The sequence below is a fragment of the Quercus lobata genome, chromosome 7 (assembly GCF_001633185.2).
Source record: "Quercus lobata isolate SW786 chromosome 7, ValleyOak3.0 Primary Assembly, whole genome shotgun sequence".
In the NCBI taxonomy this organism is placed as follows: domain Eukaryota; kingdom Viridiplantae; phylum Streptophyta; class Magnoliopsida; order Fagales; family Fagaceae; genus Quercus; species Quercus lobata.
The window spans coordinates 16,742,733-16,761,448 of record NC_044910.1 but is presented as its reverse complement, the minus strand read 5'-3'; the positions used below and the strand labels follow the sequence as shown (position 1 = coordinate 16,761,448).

The window sequence follows — 18,716 nt, the reverse complement described above, 5'->3', positions numbered from 1 at the left end:
TCCATACCTGTCTTTCTTAAAAGCACTTAATAAACATGATATCCGCATCATGTAGAAAACAATGAAAGATAATAAACAAGTAAATCATGTGTTATCATAGGATATGCCAATTACATACAAATGTGAACCTAACACTTTTCAAATGGTTTCGGACAACTCAATCCTAGACCGAAGTGAGTTTGACTTGGAAGATTTATGACGAGTATTCAATTGGAAGATTTATCAAGTTTGGACTAATGATTGGATGAGTGAAATTACCGAGAATTTTTTTTTGTATGTTGAAGACATTGAAAATAGGCCTAAAAGTTACAATGGATGTTTTTGTATTTTTAAGGCAATGAAGATAGGCCTATTATAAGAAATGCTAACTTTAATACAAATCCTGAAATAACAGGCATCCATGGGTTGATCCGAACTCTAATTCTCATGAACCTTATGTTATGAGGGATCCTATCCTCCCAGTCAATCCTCTCAAAAACTAGGTTGCACCGACACGCCCTTTTTGGCGTCGTGTCGATGTCTGACACGTATCAGACACTGGAACTGGTATGATTCGCGGGACTCCGGTGTCCGAGCAATGTCTCTTTTTTTTTTTTTTTTTTTTTTTTGCTTCTCCGACACGCCGCCGACACGGCTCCGACACACCAGCGGTGACAAAAAAAAAAAAGGAAAATTACAGATTTTGATAGATGGACTTACCAATACCATTGATTTTGTGATATATCCTAAAACAACAAGTCTGAGAAGTCATTAGATCGAAACCCACATCTCATTCTCAAGTTCTCACTTCTCAACCCACCCTCCCTCTGACCTCTACCCGCTGCCGCTACCCTCTGTCCCTCACCGGAGCTAGATCCAGCCGATCGGCAAGCTCCATAGACGTCAATGCCCTCTGTCCCTTCCGATCTCTCTCTCTCAGCATGGACAACAGGTCAGGTCTCCGACCTCTTTGCTGTTAAGCTTCTCTCTGTTTTTTTTTTTTTTTTTTTTTTTTTAAGATATTAGGCATTTGGGTGAATGCTGAATGGGTTACTTATACCCACTTATTATAACGCATTTTGTTTTTTTTTTTTTTTTTAATCCCACTCTCACTATTATAGTGTGAGAGTGGGATATAATATAATGTTTTTTTAATCTCATATATAATGTTGTTACTTGTTACTGCCATATTAAGTTATACCTTATAACTTTTTTTTTTTTTTTTTGGTGTCCTGCTATAATTTTATTTATTTATTAAAGTTAAATATTGTAGGTGATTTTACTAAAATGAATATTGAACATTTTATGTGTATTATTGTACTACTTTAGGTGTTAGTTTACTTATTTGTAGTTCTTACATAATTTAAATTCTAAACAAAAATGTATTTTATGTCTAAAAATTATGCATAAATATAAAATTTAATTAATTATTTAATTGCCATGTCCACGCCATATCATGTCCTCGTTTTTCAAAAATTGTCGTATCGCCATGTCCGTGTCCGTGTATCATAACTCAAAAGTACCCATTAGTTGACCCATCCTCTCAGCCAACTCCGGATATTGGTACTCTAGAGACAGCCCATGCAGTTGAACCCAAATAGAAACGAAATTCAATTGAAGTCTATCAAGAACTAAATTTGGCCTCCATTTTTCTAATACAAATAACGCACCATCCACTGACCAAGGGCCTTCAGAGCATATATGATTCAGATCATCAATGTATTCAAAATGTATAATATGAAAGTAGGACTCCCTTCCCACAACCCTCACAGTACCTCTAATCCGCCATGCATGATTGATAAGTTGTTGGAGATGGTTCACTGAAAACTCCCTGCAGTCAAGAATGAACCCGATTGCACACAGACTCCAAAATTCCCTTTGGATTGCAACTTCTTCAGAATCTGCTTCTAAAACAGGGCCATGATGTGCGAATGGGACTTCATCCTCATCATAAGATTGAAAATCTGACTCGATCTCCTCTGAAATCTCCGCACTACCGTCCAATTCACTACTATCCGTCCAGCCGTATTCCCTAGAATTAAAGGAATCATCCATGATGATCAACAAAAGGGGAGAATCAAGCGTTGCATGCAAGAAAAACCCCAGAGAAAGACCACGAAACACAACCAGTAGCTGGATGACAAGAAAAGATAAAGAACAAAAGGAAGGTCAACCCAGAAGAAAACAAAGAAAACGCGGAGAAAGAGAGAAGGTTAAAAAAAAAAAAAGGAGACGTGAAAAAACACACACACAAGAAGTGGGAGAAGGTAGAAAAGGGTAAAGGTGACCGACTAAGAACAAAAAAGACAAAGAAGTGGAGAGAATAAAGAAGTCAGTGGAAGGAAGAAAAGAAAGGTATAGAAGGAAGGAGATTGGACAGCTATCAGATGGACAGAACGCCGGCACAAAGCCTTGAAGACTAAAGCTCTCTAAGAGAGAGAAGAGAGAAATAGGAAGAGCTGTGTTTATTTAAAAATCTGGATTCAGTGTAAATATGAGAGAGTGTATAAGTTATGCAACAGGTGTGGCTTGATTGGGCATGTATGAAGTCAATGTTCACAAAGTATGGATGAGGTAGAAATGATGCTCTTTAGGCAACGGCGTGGTATTCAGAATCTTCACTAGGTAAGGTTCAACTATGATACACTTGAACCCCAATTTGGTAATTTCCTAAGGGCTTTCTACAATCGGGGTAGGAGGTGGACCTCCCAAATCCGTTATAACCACATGCAACCCCATCCCCAGCCACCAAATCCCAATCCACCTATACCTGAACCGTTACTCCATCTTCATCATCCCAAACACATGCTAGTAGTCTTCGTAGTTACCCGGACCCAGTTACTCCTATATTGGATAGCTCTGTTCCACCTGTACCATTACAGAGTCATCCTATCTCTCATGTAGATGTAGCTGTCCCTCAGCCCCTGAACCACCAGGACAATGTACAGGCCTCACTCAACTCTGCAATTAACTCTCTGAATCTTGGTAATGGTCCAAACCCCAGCATTCCTTTTAACTCACCAGTTTCTTCACCTGGTTACCAAAATCCTGTGGAAGTTATTCAAAATCAATCACCCCAGGTGGCAAACCAACACCATAACCCAAACATGAACCACCCTGCTAGAGATACGTTTGTCTTATGCCCCTCGTGGTTCCCGTCAAAATCTTCTGCTCTAAAATGATCTTGGATTGGAGGTGAGGGTCCATTTCTCACAACTGGTACTTTAAAAGATAATCAAGGTTTGGAATCTGAGACTGATAGTGATTCTAGTACAGCTATACTTTTCAATCTTGACTCTTTGAATAGAGAACGGCCTGAGGTGTTGCCTGCGAATCAATGGAATAGGGATCAAATTCCTATAGCCTGTTTGGAAGTTTAGAAAGGAAGGAGAGTAGAGGGGAGTAGTGGGGATGAAAGTAGAGGGGAATGGTTCCCCTCCACCTTATTTGGATATTTTTAAAATTAGTAAAGGGGAAGGAAGTAATTAGTGATTCTCTTTGTTTAGATGTTTTAAAAATTAAGATGGAGAGGAGAGGAAATAATTAAAATAGAAAAATTTACCCCTATTTAAAAAGGGACTTGCAACATTGGTTTATTATTAATTTAGTAAGGGTAAATTGAGAAATTTATCTAGTCAATAATTTATCTACTCTACTCTCCTTCCAAATCTCTCCAATTTGGGAGAATTAAAAATGAGGGGTTAGAGGTGGTTGAAACCCCTTCAAACCCCTCCAAACTCCTCTCCCTCCTTCTTTAAAAAACTTCCAAATAAGGTAATTGAATTAGTCTCACTCCCTCTACTCTACTCTCCCTCCTTCCTTAAAAAGCTTCCAAATAAAGTAATTGAATTACTCCCACTCCCTCTACTCTACTCTCCCTCCTTTTTTAAACTTCCAAACAAGCCATCAGTCTCCGAATTCGAATTCTCTGGTCCATCGTATGAATAGGGAGAGGCTGCATTTTGAGAAAGGTGAGTCAAGTAGGGGCCCACAGCTAAATTAGGGCCAGGCCCAATCCTATAACCCAGACCGTGGGCAACCTTCTTGGGCCCAACATACTTGTTCACCACTTAAACCTCTGAGCCTAGATACATCAACTTTTAGCTGCCCGAATCCAATCCTAACTGACCCAGGTCCACCAACACCAAATTCTACAACCTCTGACCCTCACCCTTTATCAGAGCTTCAGTGTGATGAATGTTTTGATACTCCATTTGATAGGAAGATTAATAATTTGGGTTCAAGGAAAAGATTCCGCAAAGAGATAGGGAAAATAGGGAGGAATATCAGACAGAAAATCCTTTGTGGTTTACTTACGGGTTGTCAAGCTCTAGAAAAACAGAAAGACGGTTTGTGTTCAGAAGATAATGGTGATCAGGGTACTGCAAAGTCTGTTGAAAACCAAGGAAATTCAGTTAATCCTTGTGCTGAAGAACGAGATGGGTTCAGGGAAGCTAACCCTATTCAGCTTCCCAAGCAGCCATGAGAGTTTTGAGTTGGAACTGTAGGGTTTTGGGCAAATCCTCTGCAGTTCTACAATGTCAGAATATTGCCCAGGAGTATAGGCCAGATGTTCTTTTTCTTATGGAAACTAGACTTGCTAAGGATAAAGGAGAAGTAATTTGGAGTAGATGTGGTTTTTTTGATGGCTAGGAGCTTCCGAGGGAAGGTCTAAGTGGTGGTATTTTGCTTGCCTAGATGCCTAATCAAAGACTCCATATCAGACATGCATCTAAGAATCTTGTGCATGGACAACAAAGGTACACCTCTTTCCATCACTTTTGTTTATGGCCACCCTGTTTTAGCTAAAAGTGAGGATGTCTGGAATAAGCTTAAGGACTTAAAAATGTTAACACACCCTAATTGGTTTTGTATTGGGGATTTTAATCAAGTCCTCAGCGATAATGATAAATTTTCTTTCAATCAAGGTGCTCTTTTAGGGGCTGACTCTCTTCATAATGTTATTTATGAATTATCTCTTTGTGAGTTAGCTGCTTCTGGTCAAAGATTTACCTGGATGAATAAAAGGGAGGAGGGTGATTTTGTAATGGAGAGACTAGATAGGGCTTTTGCAAGTGTAGATTGGATAAACACATATCCTAATTATGCACTAAAAAGTTTGCCTATTATTCATTCTAACCATGGTCCCATAATATTAGATTTTGATTTTAAGTTGCGCTATCGTAGAAGGCCTTTTCGTTTTGAACAGATGTGGTTATCACATTCTTCAGGTAAAAATGTAGTGAAGGAAGCTTGGAGTGTTAGAACCACAGGGTCTAGAGCTTATCAGTTTAGGACTAAACTTTCAAATGTGGGGAGGGCTTTCTATACTTGGAATAAGGAAGTTTTTGGGAGATTAGAACATGATATTGCTCACAAACAAGCTCAACTCCAAACTATGCAGAATTCCATCATTTCTATTGATGATGTGAGGAAGGAAAAGGTGTTTAAAGAGGAGTTAGAAACCTTGTTGCATGGGGAGGAAATGATGTGGGCCCAAAAAGCAAGATGCAACTGGATAATTTTGGGTGATAGGAATACTAAATATTTCCAAAGTTCTTCTAGGAAGTTAGGGAAAGAGAGAGAAAATAAATAGGAGTGGGTGTGAACACAGAGGGGAGGAGAGAAAAAAGAAAGCAGAAAAAGCTAGAAGTCAAGTCTAGGTGGAAGAGGGTGTTAGGTTGAGAACTGTAGGGATGCTCAATTGTTGGGCTGTCAAGGCTATGCTTGAAGCACAATCTGTAAGGCTATGAGGAAAACCACCAACAAATAAATTGGGAACCCTAAGGCAAAAAGAATATTTCTAGCTGAATTAAATCGAAGCACCAAATATCAGTATAGCACCTCCACTCCCCATAAGAATGGAGAATGTGTTTGTGGGTTAAAGGCCCGCTAGGTGTGTGTTATTCTACTGAGAATCAGAGGGTCTGAGTGATTCTTAGCTCAGAATGCTCTGTTTTTGTGACAAAAAGCAGAGTGATTCTTAGCTCGGAAAATCAGAGGGTTTGAGGCCTGGCTACCTCGAATTAGCCATAGATTTTTTCTTTGTTCTCCTATCTTCTTTTGTGTTTTTTTTTTTTTTTCGCTTTCTCTGTTGTTTTCTTTTTCAATATGGGAGGCTCTGTGTTCTTCTTCGTTGAATCAAAAACCTTTGAGTTTTCAATTGAGGAAGGTGGTATGTTTTACCAGCTTCGTATTTATGAGAGAGGTAGAGATTCTTTAAAATCAATTTTTATGGGAAAATGATGTGCAAAGAGATTGTTGTTCATTGTGGAAGAACTAATCGCTGGACAATCTCATGGTCAGTTTGCAAAATCCTTTCGTGAGGGTGACAAATGTTTTATTCTTCAGTTGGGTTCCAACTCTTACGGCTTCTTCTTTGTAATTTCTGAACTCATTCATGTTCACCGTAAGGGTTCTATTGTGGTGCCAGAAGGGAAGTCGGGGGAGTGGCTGGAGAGGTTTTTCTCTTCACCTGAGAAAGGCGATTGACTCAGAGTCTCTAGCTCCCAAGCAAGCAATCTCAGGTCTTTCCAATAGAGATTCCTCAAAATCCTTTGCGTTGGTGGTGGCGGGGAATCGGAAATACAGCGGTGGCGGAGGAGATGTAGGAAAAAATAAATCTATCTTAATTCAAAATTCAAAACCAAGAGATTTCAACCTCAAAAACTGTGATACCTGCCTCAAATACCGTGATACCTGCAAGGATAGGCTTTTGTCAAATCGCAACCATAATAACCGTGATACCTGCAAGGATTGTACCCCGGGATAGAGGGAACAACCAGAGGCGATGATTTTGTCAACTATAAATGGTATTGAAAGCAACAATGTAACATCTGAGTTGACTTTGGATATTTTTATGCGTTTAGAGCATAGGCAAAATGGGAGATGGGATTTGTGTGGTCTGAGGTTAATGAAAAGGGCCCAAAAGACCGTGGGCTTAAAGGATTTGTGTGGTCCAAGGCTTTTGAGGAGGAACTTGGCCAAGTTCCAAGCCCACCCCCAAAGCCCAACAACATCCCAATCATAAAACTCTTTTTAAGTGGCAACCCAAACCTTTCCAACCCACTATTCCTCTCAACAATTATAATCTGACCCACCCACATTCTAAGCATTCCTCGCAAGTTCCTCCCTCTCACCCAACCACTTCGGCATCTACAAGTGCTTCTTTGGTGAGTAGCAATAAGTCCGAGGTTGAATTAACTTCGACACACATGGTTTCGACATGCACCGAGAAGCTTCTCTCAGTGGTCAACGTCCCTGATGCTTCCGCGGCTGGGTCTCTGTGCTCCGATGCTTCCATAGATGAGTCTCTTTGTTCTGAAGGTGATGTGGCCTTGCAACGTGACATCCAACGGATCATCCATGAGCATTCGGACAATGTCATCAAGAAATGGGGGAATTCTGAGCAATGGGTTCTTGAGCTACAGGACGGGAGGAGGGTGGAAGTCCCATTTCAAATCTCTTTGCCACTAGGAGAGGTAGTTGGCGGAGTGGATGTTTCGAATCAGTTGGCAATGGTACCGGGGGTGTCATTGGAATCTAAGGAGATAATATCAGAATAGGAAAAAGGGGATGATGTGGCTGTGGAGGATTGGGTTTCAAATATCTACTCCAAGGATGCTTTTCAGTGTACTGTTCCTTTGCTTCCTTTAACTATTGAACCACTGGCTTACTCTTTGCCTATGGATAATGGTGATGGGTCAGCGACTCCAATTGTGAAGAATTTGCTAGGTAAGGAAAATTACTCAGAATGGTTTCAGGAAAAATTCAGTGGGTTTGATGACTTTCATGGGACATCCCTCAAAGGTTTGGAAGAGCCAACAACCAATTTTTTGTTGGCTGTTGAAGCTAAGTTACAGCAAAGGGCTTTTAAGGAAAAAACTGAACAAACCGTAAAGAGCTCAAGGAGGAAAGGAATAAGGGAATTGAGGGGTTTATTTAGCTTTGTCAATTATGGTTCAACTTCAACAAGGCACATTGGTAATGGTAAGGAAATGGTTCTTATTATTTCCCAATGAATTTGAAGATTTTATCTTGGAATATTTGAGGATTGAATGAGAGGGAAAACGACTCAAGATTCGTAATTTATTACGTACCTGGAGGGCTGATATTGTTTGTTTGCAAGAGACAAAATTGGAATGGGTTACAAGAGGACTTGTTAGAAGTATATGGAGTTGTCCTTATATAGATTGGTTATATTTGGGTTCAGAGGGTGCTTCTGGTGGAATTCTGCTCATGTGGGACAGAAGGGTGGTTGAAAAGATAGAGGAAGCAGTAGGGCATTTTTCGATTTCTTATAGGTTCAAAAACGTCATTGACCAATTTGAGTGGGCTTTCACAAGTATCTATGGTCCAAATTTGAACAGAAAGCGTCAATTTATGTGGGAGGAATTGGCAAGCTTGAACAGTTGGTGGAATTTGCCTTGGAGTTTGGGAGGTGATTTTAATGTTATCCGCTTCCCTTCGGAGAGGTTAGGGGCAGGGAGATTTACTCGCTGCATGTATGATTTTTCAGATTTTATTTCTCTTCATGGGCTAATGGATAATCCTTTGGAGGGAGGTCTTTACACATGGTCTAACTCTACCTCAGCTTCTAGATTAGATCAGTTTCTCTCCTCTTCGGTATTGGCAGAATATTTCACACATTTCTCCCAAAAAAGGCTTCCTAGAGTGTTATCTGATCACTTTCCAATTCTTTTGGAGAGTGGGAGTCATCGAAGAGGGCAAATTCCTTTTCGTTTTGAGAATATGTGGTTGAAGGCGGAGGGGTTTTTAAACAAGGTGAAGTCCTAGTGGGAGAATTACCACTTTCAAGGGACCCCTAGTTTCATTCTTGCCAAGAAGTTGACTGCTCTAAAATCGGATCTAAAGCAGTGGAACGAATTTGATTTTGGCAACATCTCAGCCAGGAAGCAGCATTTATGGAGTAAGTTGAATGCTTTGGATGTTAAAGAGGACAATCAACCTCTTTCAGAGGAGGAAAAACTGGAAAAAGCATCCCTTCGTGCTGATCTTGAGAAGACAGCCTTGTTAGAGGAGATTAACTGGAGGCAAAAGTCCAGAGTGTTGTTCTTAAAGGATGGAGACTCCAATATGAGGTTTTTTCATAGGATGGCCAATTCTAATAGAAGAAATAATTCTATTGAAAATCTTATGATTGATGGGGCTTTGTCTTCCAACCAAGATAGGATTGCTGACCATATTGAACAATTCTACATGAATTTATACTTGGAGCAGCAAGAGCAGCGGCCTTTCCTAGATGTGTTGGATTTCCCAAGGATTTCCAGGGATAATGTGAATTGGTTAGAGAGACCTTTTGAGGAAGCTGAGATTTATGAAGTCATCAAGAAGTTTAATGGGGATAAATCTCTTGGCCCAGATGGTTTCCCAATGGCTTTCTTTCAAGCTTGCTGGGGGATTCTCAAATCAGATATCATGGCTGTGTTCCACCATTTCTATGTTATAGGTTAGTTTGAAAAAAGCTTGAATGCAAATTTCATTGCTCTCATCCCTAAAAAAGCCGCTTCAGTGGAAGTAAAGGACTTTCGGCCTATCAGCCTTGTTGGGGGGGGGGGGGGTTTATAAAATTCTTGCTAAAGTTTTGGCTATTCGACTTTGAATGGTTTTAGGAGACATCATTTCAACTCCTCAGAATGCCTTTGTTCTAAATAGGCAAATTCTTGATTCCATCCTTATTGCTAATGAATGTCTTGATAGTAGATTGAAATCTGGTCAACTAGGGTTGTTATGTAAATTGGACATAGAGAAAGCCTTTGATCATGTGAATTGGGGATTTCTTTCCCACTTGCTTAAGCATTGTGGCTTTTTGGATAAGTGGAGGCGATGGATTTCATTTTGTTTATCAACGGTTCGTTATTCTATCCTTATTAATGGTTCTCCCCATGGGTTTTTTGGGAGTTCAAGGGGGTTGTAGCAAGGTGATCCTTTGTCCCCTTTGTTATTTGTGTTGGTTATGGAAGCCATTTGTAGAATGTTGGATAAGGCTGTCCATGAAGGTCGTTTGTTAGGTTTTCATGTAGGTGATTCTACAGGAAGATCTTTGGTGATTTCCCATCTCCTTTTCACTAATGATACTCTAGTTTTTTGTGATGCTAATATTGATCAACTACTGATTCTCTGTATGGTGCTCATTTGGTTTGAGGCTGTGTCCGGTTTGAAGGTAAATTTGGGTAAGTCTGAACCGGTGGCTGTAGGGGCAGTTCAAAACTTTGATCTTTTGGTGGTTGTCTTAGGCTGTAAGCAAGGGTCTCTTCCAATGAAATATTTGGGTCTTCCTTTGGGGGCAAAATACAAGGACAAAACAATTTGGAATCCAATTCTTGAGAAGATGGAAAGAAAATTAGCAAGTTGGAAAAAGTTATATTTATCCAAGAGAGGTAGAGTTACTTTAATTAAAAGCACTCTCTCTAACCTTCCTACTTATTTTCTTTCTTTATTCCCTATTCCTGCTTCAGTGGCCAATCGAATTGCAAGACTTCAGAGGGACTTTCTATGGGAAGGCCTAGGAGATGAGCCCAAATTTCATCTTGTTAATTGGTCTATGGTTTGTACTCCTCTCTCCTCAGGTGGTTTGGGGATTAGGAACCTGAGAACCTTCAATGAAGCTTTATTAGGGAAGTGATTATGGAGATTTGGGTAAGAAAGTGATGCTCTATGGCGTCAAGTGATAGAGACGAAGTATGGTTGTGATTGGGGTGGTTGGTGTTCTAGCCCTTTCTTTGGTCCTCATGGAGTTAGTTTGTGGAAAAATATTAGAAGAGGGTGGCCCTCTTTATCTCGGTTTTTTCTGTATGAAATTGGAGATGGATCAAAAGTGCGATTTTGGCTAGATAGATGGTGTGGATCATCTCCTCTTGCTAACTGCTATCCTTATTTATATAGGATTTTTTGAAACAAAGAATCGAGTGTGGCTGATCTAATGAGGTACTCCTATGGAGTCCTTCATTAGGAGATACATTTTTGTAGGGATGTTCATAATCGGGAATTGGAAGCCTTCTGGAGCTTCATTATTACCATTTATAGCACTCCTGTAAAGGGAACTGGGGAGGACAAGGGATGTTGGCTTCCTTGTAAGAGTAAGGGGTTTACGGTTAGTGCATATTACCATCTTCTAGTTGGCCACAGTGATCAGTTTTTCCCTTGGAAAAGCATTTGGAAGCAGAAGATTCCCTCTAGAGTGGCTTTCTTTGTTTGGACCGCTGCCATGGGGAAATGTCTAACAATTGACAATTTAAGGAAAAGAAAGGTTTGCATTTTGGATTGGTGTTATATGTGCAAGTGTAACAATGAAACCGTTGACCATCTATTCCTTCATTGTCTGGTTGCTCTGGAGTTGTGGGATATGGTTTTTGATTTATTTGGAGTTTGTTGGGTTATGCCAATGTCTGTTGTTGAGCTTTTTGCTTGCTGGCAAGGTCGATTTGGTCGCCATCGCAATGGAGATATATGGATGGTTGTCCCTCATTGTTTGATGTGGTGTATTTGGAAGGAAAGAAATAGTAGGTGTTTTGAAGACAATGAGCGTTCTATGCCTAATCTCAAGCTTCTTTTTTTCAGAACCTTACTGGACTGGTTCTCAGTATGGAGAAACCATCATTTTTCTTCTTTTTTGGATTTTCTTGATTTATGTAATTTCTGTATTTGATTTGTACACCCATGTATACTTCCTGTGTACTTGGGTGTCTCTCTCTTTTAGTTATCAATAAATCCTTATTACTTATCAAAAAAAAAAAAAACTAAATATTTCCAAACTGTTGTGAAACAGAGAAGGGCTAGGAATAGGATTTTGCAGCTTAGAACTGAGGATGGTAGTGTCATAGAGGATCAAAAAGGGATTGAGAACTTATTGGTGAATCATTTTCAAAAATCATATGATGGTTTTGTCTTTGCTTTTGAAAACATTTTGAATGAAATCCAAATTCTTCCTATTCCCCTTGTATCAAGCCAACAGAGTTGTGCTCTTGATTGTCCTGTCTCTTATTCTGAAATTGAGTCTACTATTTTCCAGTTAGGATCTCACAAAGCACCTGGGCCAAATGGTATTCTAGCATTTCTTTTATCAGGAATAGTGGGATGCTGTGAAATTTGATGTTTTTAGCACTGTTCAAGCCTTTTTTCATTCAGGTTCCTTACTCAAATCTTTTAATCATACTTTCATTACCCTTATTCCAAAAAAATCCTTCCCTGATAATGTCAATCAGTTTAGGCCTATAAGTCTTTGTAATGTTATTTACAAAGTCATCTCTAAGATCCTTGCCAATTGGCTTAAACCTTTGATGGATCAATTGGTCACTCCTTACCAAAATGCTTTTATCAAAGGAAGGAATATTTCAGATAACATCCTCATTGCCCATGAAATTTTTGATATTCTCGGTAAGAAAAAGGGAAGGAAGCATTGTTATGGGGTTTTAAAAATTGATATGAGTAAGGCGTATGATAGGATAGATTGGAAATTTCTGAGGGCCATTCTGGTGGCCATGAATTTTAACCCAAGATGGATAGGTTAGGTCATGGAGTGTGTTTCAACTGTTCAGTTTACTCTCCTTGTTAATGGCAGTATAACTCAGACTTTTAAACCTTCAAAAGGGCTAAGACAGGGGGATCCTATATCTCCCTATCTATTTTTGTTATGTGCTAATGTGCTGTCTCTTGCTCTTTTGAAAGCTAAACATAACAAGGCTATTCAGGAGATTAAGGTAGGTAGAAATGGGTGTACCTTTACACACCTGTTCTTTGCTGATGACTCTTTACTTTTCTTCAAAAAAGACAACAAATCCCTCCAAAATATTCATAATATTTTGCAGTGGTATTGTAACTTGTCAGGGCAGAACATCAATCTGGCCAAATCTGACCTATTTTGTTCTTCCAATATGCCTGAAGTTGAGCAACTTTCCTTAGCCAATTCTCTCCAGGTTAATCTGGTCAAAAATCGTAGTAAATACCTTGGCCTTGACTTCAAATTGAAAGGTAAGAGGGTTTCTGATTTCCAGTTTTTGTTAGACAAATTAAAATCCAAGCTTCAAAGTTGGAAAGCTAGATTGTTATCCCAAGTTGGTAGAGGTACGCTCATTACTTCCGTTCTTCAAACCTTACCCCTCTATACCTTTTCCTGTTTCAAAGTTCCTGAAACCATATGCAAGAAATTGGATGCTGTCATTAGAAACTTTTGGTGGGGGCATAAGCAGGGTGTTAAGAAGCTTCATATGATACATTGGGATAAATTGTGCTGAAACAGAAACGAGGGTGGCTTAGGTTTCAAAAAATTCAACCTCATGAATCAAGCAATGCTTGCAAAGCAATTTTGGAGGATAAGCCATAACCCTCAATCCCTTTTAGCCAAAACCTTCAAAGCCAAGTATTTTCCACATTGTTCTATTCATGAATGTGTGCCTAAACCTCACCACTCTTGGTTTTGGAGGAACTTAATCAAGCATGATAACCCAAAATTGAGGGAAGGTAGATGGTGGATAGGGAATGGTAGAGACATACCTTTAAAACACTCAGATTGGTTTAATTGTCCTAGCCATAATCTGCAAAATCCCAATTTGATCACTGGCAAAGTGGCTGACCTCATTAATCACAATTTTGATAAGATTCTTTGGAAACACTCAGCTACAGGTCAGTATGATGTTAGGACAGCCTACAAGATTCTTCATAAGGATGAGGTCTCAAAATTTCCTTTTCAAGATAACCCTTATCATATTCAAACAGAGGTATGGCAGATAATTTGGAAGGTGAGAACTCCCCACAAAGTGAATCTCTTTGTGTGGAAACTCATGCAAGACTGCCTTCTGACCTTCCTTGCTCTTAAGAACAGAGGCATTTGTCATCACAGCACATGCCCTTTCTGCAATGAAGAGGAAGAGTCTACTTCCCATCTGTTTCTTCATTGTACTTTCACTAGAGCTTGCTGGCATGGTTCTACTCTTGCCATTCACACTTCAGACATTAATAATATTAGTGTTCAAGCTTGGTTGAAAAATATTATCCTAAGACTCAGACAGCTAGACCAAGAGAGGATGGAGTATCTTAGCTCCATTTTCACCTTCCTTTGGACAATTTGGAAACATAGGAATATGGTGACTCATGATGGCAAAACCCCTAATCCCACTGAAGTTATTCTAACTGCTCAATCTTTGATTTGCAGGTTCAAGGAAGCTTTTGAAACAAAGATAAACCATGACAGACCCAACAAAGGAATTCAGCCTAATCACCAGAATATTGGAGGATGCTGGGATCTTATTATCAAAATTGCAGGAGCCAGGAAAGCTAGACCAAAGAGGACTTCTTTTGCTTATGAAGCTTCAAATCTGCAAGGAAGAACCATGTTCTCAGGATGTGCCAGCAGTGGAGCTTCTACAATTACTGCAGCAACTCAAGAAGCTTTAGTAGTGTCTGCTGTTAAAGCAAAAAGTTTGGGTTTTTGCAAAATTTTGATGATGTGTTGAAGTAAAAGTTTAGTTAGTGTATGTAATTTGCAATGTAGTCCTAACTGGCAGCAAAAAACGTTGCTCTCTGACTTAGTATATTTGCAGCAACAAGGCTTGTGCTATAAGACCCTTTTTGTTCCCCGGGTCATCTTAGGTTCAGTTTATAACACAGCCAAGTTTGCTCTTAAGGTCCCTGGTCCTTGTTGCTGGGTGCATCCAGCACTTGTATAGTTGTTTTCCTTCAATTCTGGTATCAAAAAAAAAAAAAAAAAAAAACTTACATTCCTTTTTCTACATTTTCTTTTGTAATTGAGAAATTGAATACTTCAACATTGTTGAGTTGTTATTCGATTGTATATAACCAATACTAATAAATATTATTTTTACTTCAAATGTTGTTTATAAGTTTTTTTTCCCCTAAACTTGTGTTGTGGACAATTGGATTATTAACCTTGATGTACCAATGCTCAAACTATGAAAGAGTAATGATTTAGTGGTTATTCATGCTAGATTATTAGGTTACTAGATAGATGTATTAGATTATATGGTCTTAGAGTGTTTGAGATACTATAGAATTTGCTAGATCTATTACACACCATCAATTTCTTCTAGCTACCAATTAGAAAGCTGCTACTGGTATTGCCACTGTCCTCCTAATATTGCATTGCCTCGGCAAGTTGTAACAAGGAGGATCTTAGAAATTCTATTTCCATAAATCTGACAAACTACGAATTTTTAGCCCTTGCTAACTTGTCTCAATCTATTTGAAAATCTTTTTATGTTATAATCTCTATAGCTTTATGTATTCATGGTGGTTTTCACTCTCCTATAGTAACTTGCTGTTTTTGTTCATGCCCTTCCCTATATTGTGCTGAACATTTTCAGATTTAGATTATTTATGAAATCTGGTCTTTCTCTTGTTAATTTATCACATATACAAGTTGACACTAATTGTAGACTTCAAGAATGATTTGAGATATAAATTTTTGTTTTCTATTGCAAACAGTAGATTTGTTTTATTGAGAAATACAATTTGTACAATGGGTAATTAAAAGAAAGATCATTCCTCTAATTCCCTACTCAAGCTCCTCCTTTGGATAAGAAAATTTTATAAGCGCATGAGTTACATAGTTACAAGTTTTTCACAATACATGAAAGGAAATATCATCCTAAACTAATCCTGCCTCAGCGGAGTAATTTTCCCCATCTGCGAAGCATTCACTAATCCAGCATCTTCATATTCCACATCTAAATGTCTGAAACCAACATTTCTACTCCATCAAACAATGCAGAGCAGCCCAAAAACCTGTAGACTTTGTTCTAGCCTGTTAAGGACAAGATTACCTCGCCATTCAAAGTTCAAATAGTAAGATTACACAGTTAGAGGATAACAGCCAATATTACAACAACTCAGCTCATAGATAACATTTTAGTTTTTGTATATTTGAATTCAAACTCTTCATGTACATATGTCAAAACACAAACTCTGTAAATGATTAGTTTATATATACAAAGAGCCTTCATCGTATTTGGTAAGGCAGCACAATATCAATTTGCTATTTGACTTCACATGGTATCAGAGCTTTTTGTGACTAATGTCAATCCCTATGGCCAGCTCTTCTTCCTCTGCCTCTGCCAACACCATTGCCACAACCAATCTATCCTCTCACAACCTCATCAACCTTCACCACAATACTACAATCAAATTAACCCGGGACAACTATCTTCTTTGGAAAGCTCAGATTGTTCTTTACATTAAAGGTCTTCATCTCTTTGGCTTTCTTGATGGAACTAAACCTGCACCCCCACAATCTATCACTAGTCAATCTTCAAATGGTGCAGCCACTGTCACTACAAATCCTGAATTTCTTCAGTGGCACATTGGCCCACTCTCTCAGACAAAGCAGCAAACACCTCTCCTACTCTCTTGAACTTGGTACACCAGCACCACCATTTCCATAATTGAGGCTAAGAATAGCAACACACATTTTGAGCAAATTCACAACATGCGGATTCCATTTCAGTGTTAAAAATTCACAACATATGGGTTCTATTTCAATGATACCCATCAACCTATTTCAGATTGAACTCATGTTTTCAATCTTCAAAGAAAGCTATTTGAACAGCAATTGTACCAATAAGTCCAATTTCATACTTCACATTTTTCAGCTTCTAGAAATCTAAAGAAAAAAAAAAATCCAATCAAAGCCAACATTAAAATAATCCTTAAAAAAAAGGTAAGGAAAAAAATAATCTTGACAATAAAAAAGAAAATTTTCGCATTTTACCTTCGTCTCATTGTGGCAATCATTGTTAAGATAAAAGTGGGCATGGGTGCTGTCTCAGACTCTCTCAGAAGTTCGGCAAAGAACCGGAAGCCCATCTCTCCTCTAAAATCCTCACTACCAAAACCAATCGACAGATCGGTTTCACCGAATGATACCTCACAGGCAGTGAAGGTTGCGGCTTTCTTCGCTCCAATGTTCCACAGCCATACTTCTTGGGTTTCAATCTATGAGAGAGAGAGAGAGAGGATGTAAATTTGTGTTTTGGGAGATGAACAGAGGAAACAGAGAGGGAGAGAGAAAGTCAATTTTGAATTGAGCCAAATTATAGTTTTGAAATTTATTAGTTAGTTTAATCCAAACTAGAGTTAAGTTTGTATTTTGCGTGGTTAAAACTGACATCAACTAGTTGTCCAAATGGCAGACCACCATTGGCTGGGAGGACCACATCAGTACATCCACCTAGTCCTCCGTTGTGGCTAATAATTTCTCGTTATTCTGGAACTTTTAGCAGCTAGACGTGCTACACAGTTTGTTCAGGAACCAATTTATCTTTGAAGGCGACTCTGAAATAGCTGTAAACTTCCTCAAGCATGGTGATAACTTGCAATCTGCTTATGATTATTTGATCAAAGATATTTTTTCTTAGGTAGGTAATGCAGTAATACATGTCTTTAGTTAGGAGAGTAAAATTTTCTTTACCTTTATTAGTTTGGATGGAGGTTATTTCCATCCAACTTGTTTCCACTTATTATGGCTGATTCATGGGCGGCTCTAGATACAGCCCAAGGGGTTCAAATAAACCCCGGCCCAAAAAAAAAAATTGTATATAATTTTTTTTAATTTGAGCCTCCAAAAATAAATTTTGAACCCCCCTAGACCTAAATTTTTTTTAAGCCTAACTTAAATGAATTTGAATATGGTCATCTTGACAATATCTTGGTCTTTTTAAACACTTAAAAAAAAAAAAAAAAAAAACCAATAGCAAACCAATATGATTTAAAATATGGGGGAAAAAATAGTAAGCCTAACAACAAAAGTATAAATTTTTTCATCTTAAATCTAAAAAAAGAATCATTTACATCTTAACAAATTTGAAATAAACCAATACATAAAAGTTTATTGTATTTAAAGCTCACTTGGAGCTCACTTAATAACAATAATTCATATGTTGATTGTATTTAAAAACAACAGGTGATTTCTAAGATTTAATCTTAGCAAGAATAATTATTATCTTCATTATATTAATAAACAATATGCAATGAACTTATAGTTTATCTTATATGAGGAACGTTGTGTTCATAATACACTCATAATAAAGCCTAATTGGCAAATTATTACTAGTTGTTACCAATGAGAAAAAGAAAAAAAAAAAAAGTAATTTCATTAGTGAGTTTAAATTAAAACTAATACCAACTTATAACCTAAAATTTGTTAGAAAAGTCCTGTGAAAATGTTTTAGATGTAGCACTTCTTATCTTTGATTCTCTTGCTAATATGCATTATGAAAAATTTTGAAATAAAGAAATCATATAGACCGCAAGATTCACTTTTTTTTTTTTTAATACCCAAAATACATTTTCTTACTGACCCCCTAAAAATATATCCTAAAGCAGCCACTAGGCTGATTTACCAACTAGTTAAATAAAATCTATGCTAATCTTTTTCTCAAAAAAAAAAAAAAAAAAAATGTAGGCCAAAGACATGCCACTTATTTTTATAGTTATTGCACTTAATAATAGGCAACATTGTATAGTCATCCGGTAACTAATGGGTTACAATCCAAAGGTCTACTCTCAAGTGCATGAGTAATTACATTATTGTGTAATTGAAAAATTATAATATACTATTAGATGCTAATAAATACTTTTCATAATGGGATATTCGATCTCATCTAATTGGTGGTAATCATAATAAGTAAGAATGCAAATAACAATGAGAATGAATAGAAAAGTTTTAACATGTGTCATTGTTTTATTTTTATTTTTTTACAAAAGGA

General features: G+C 38.0%; 1 protein-coding gene and 1 long non-coding RNA gene across 2 annotated transcripts; one reads left to right on the top strand and one right to left on the bottom strand.

Moving 5' to 3' along the window:
• The first annotated feature begins 4,705 nt into the window (after window positions 1–4,705).
• On the top strand, window positions 4,706–6,471 carry LOC115951678. Its single transcript, XM_031068839.1, has 3 exons — window positions 4,706–5,096; window positions 5,211–5,422; window positions 6,235–6,471. Exons 1-3 carry the CDS (start codon window positions 4,706–4,708, stop codon window positions 6,469–6,471), a joined length of 840 nt encoding a protein of 279 aa, XP_030924699.1.
• An 8,937-nt stretch (window positions 6,472–15,408) lies between these two features.
• LOC115953500 lies at window positions 15,409–17,047 on the bottom strand. Its single transcript, XR_004083741.1, has 2 exons — window positions 16,721–17,047; window positions 15,409–16,612 (listed from the first exon to the last, which is right to left on the bottom strand). It is a non-coding gene; the product is annotated as an uncharacterized LOC115953500 (long non-coding RNA).
• Between the last annotated feature and the right edge of the window lie 1,669 nt (window positions 17,048–18,716).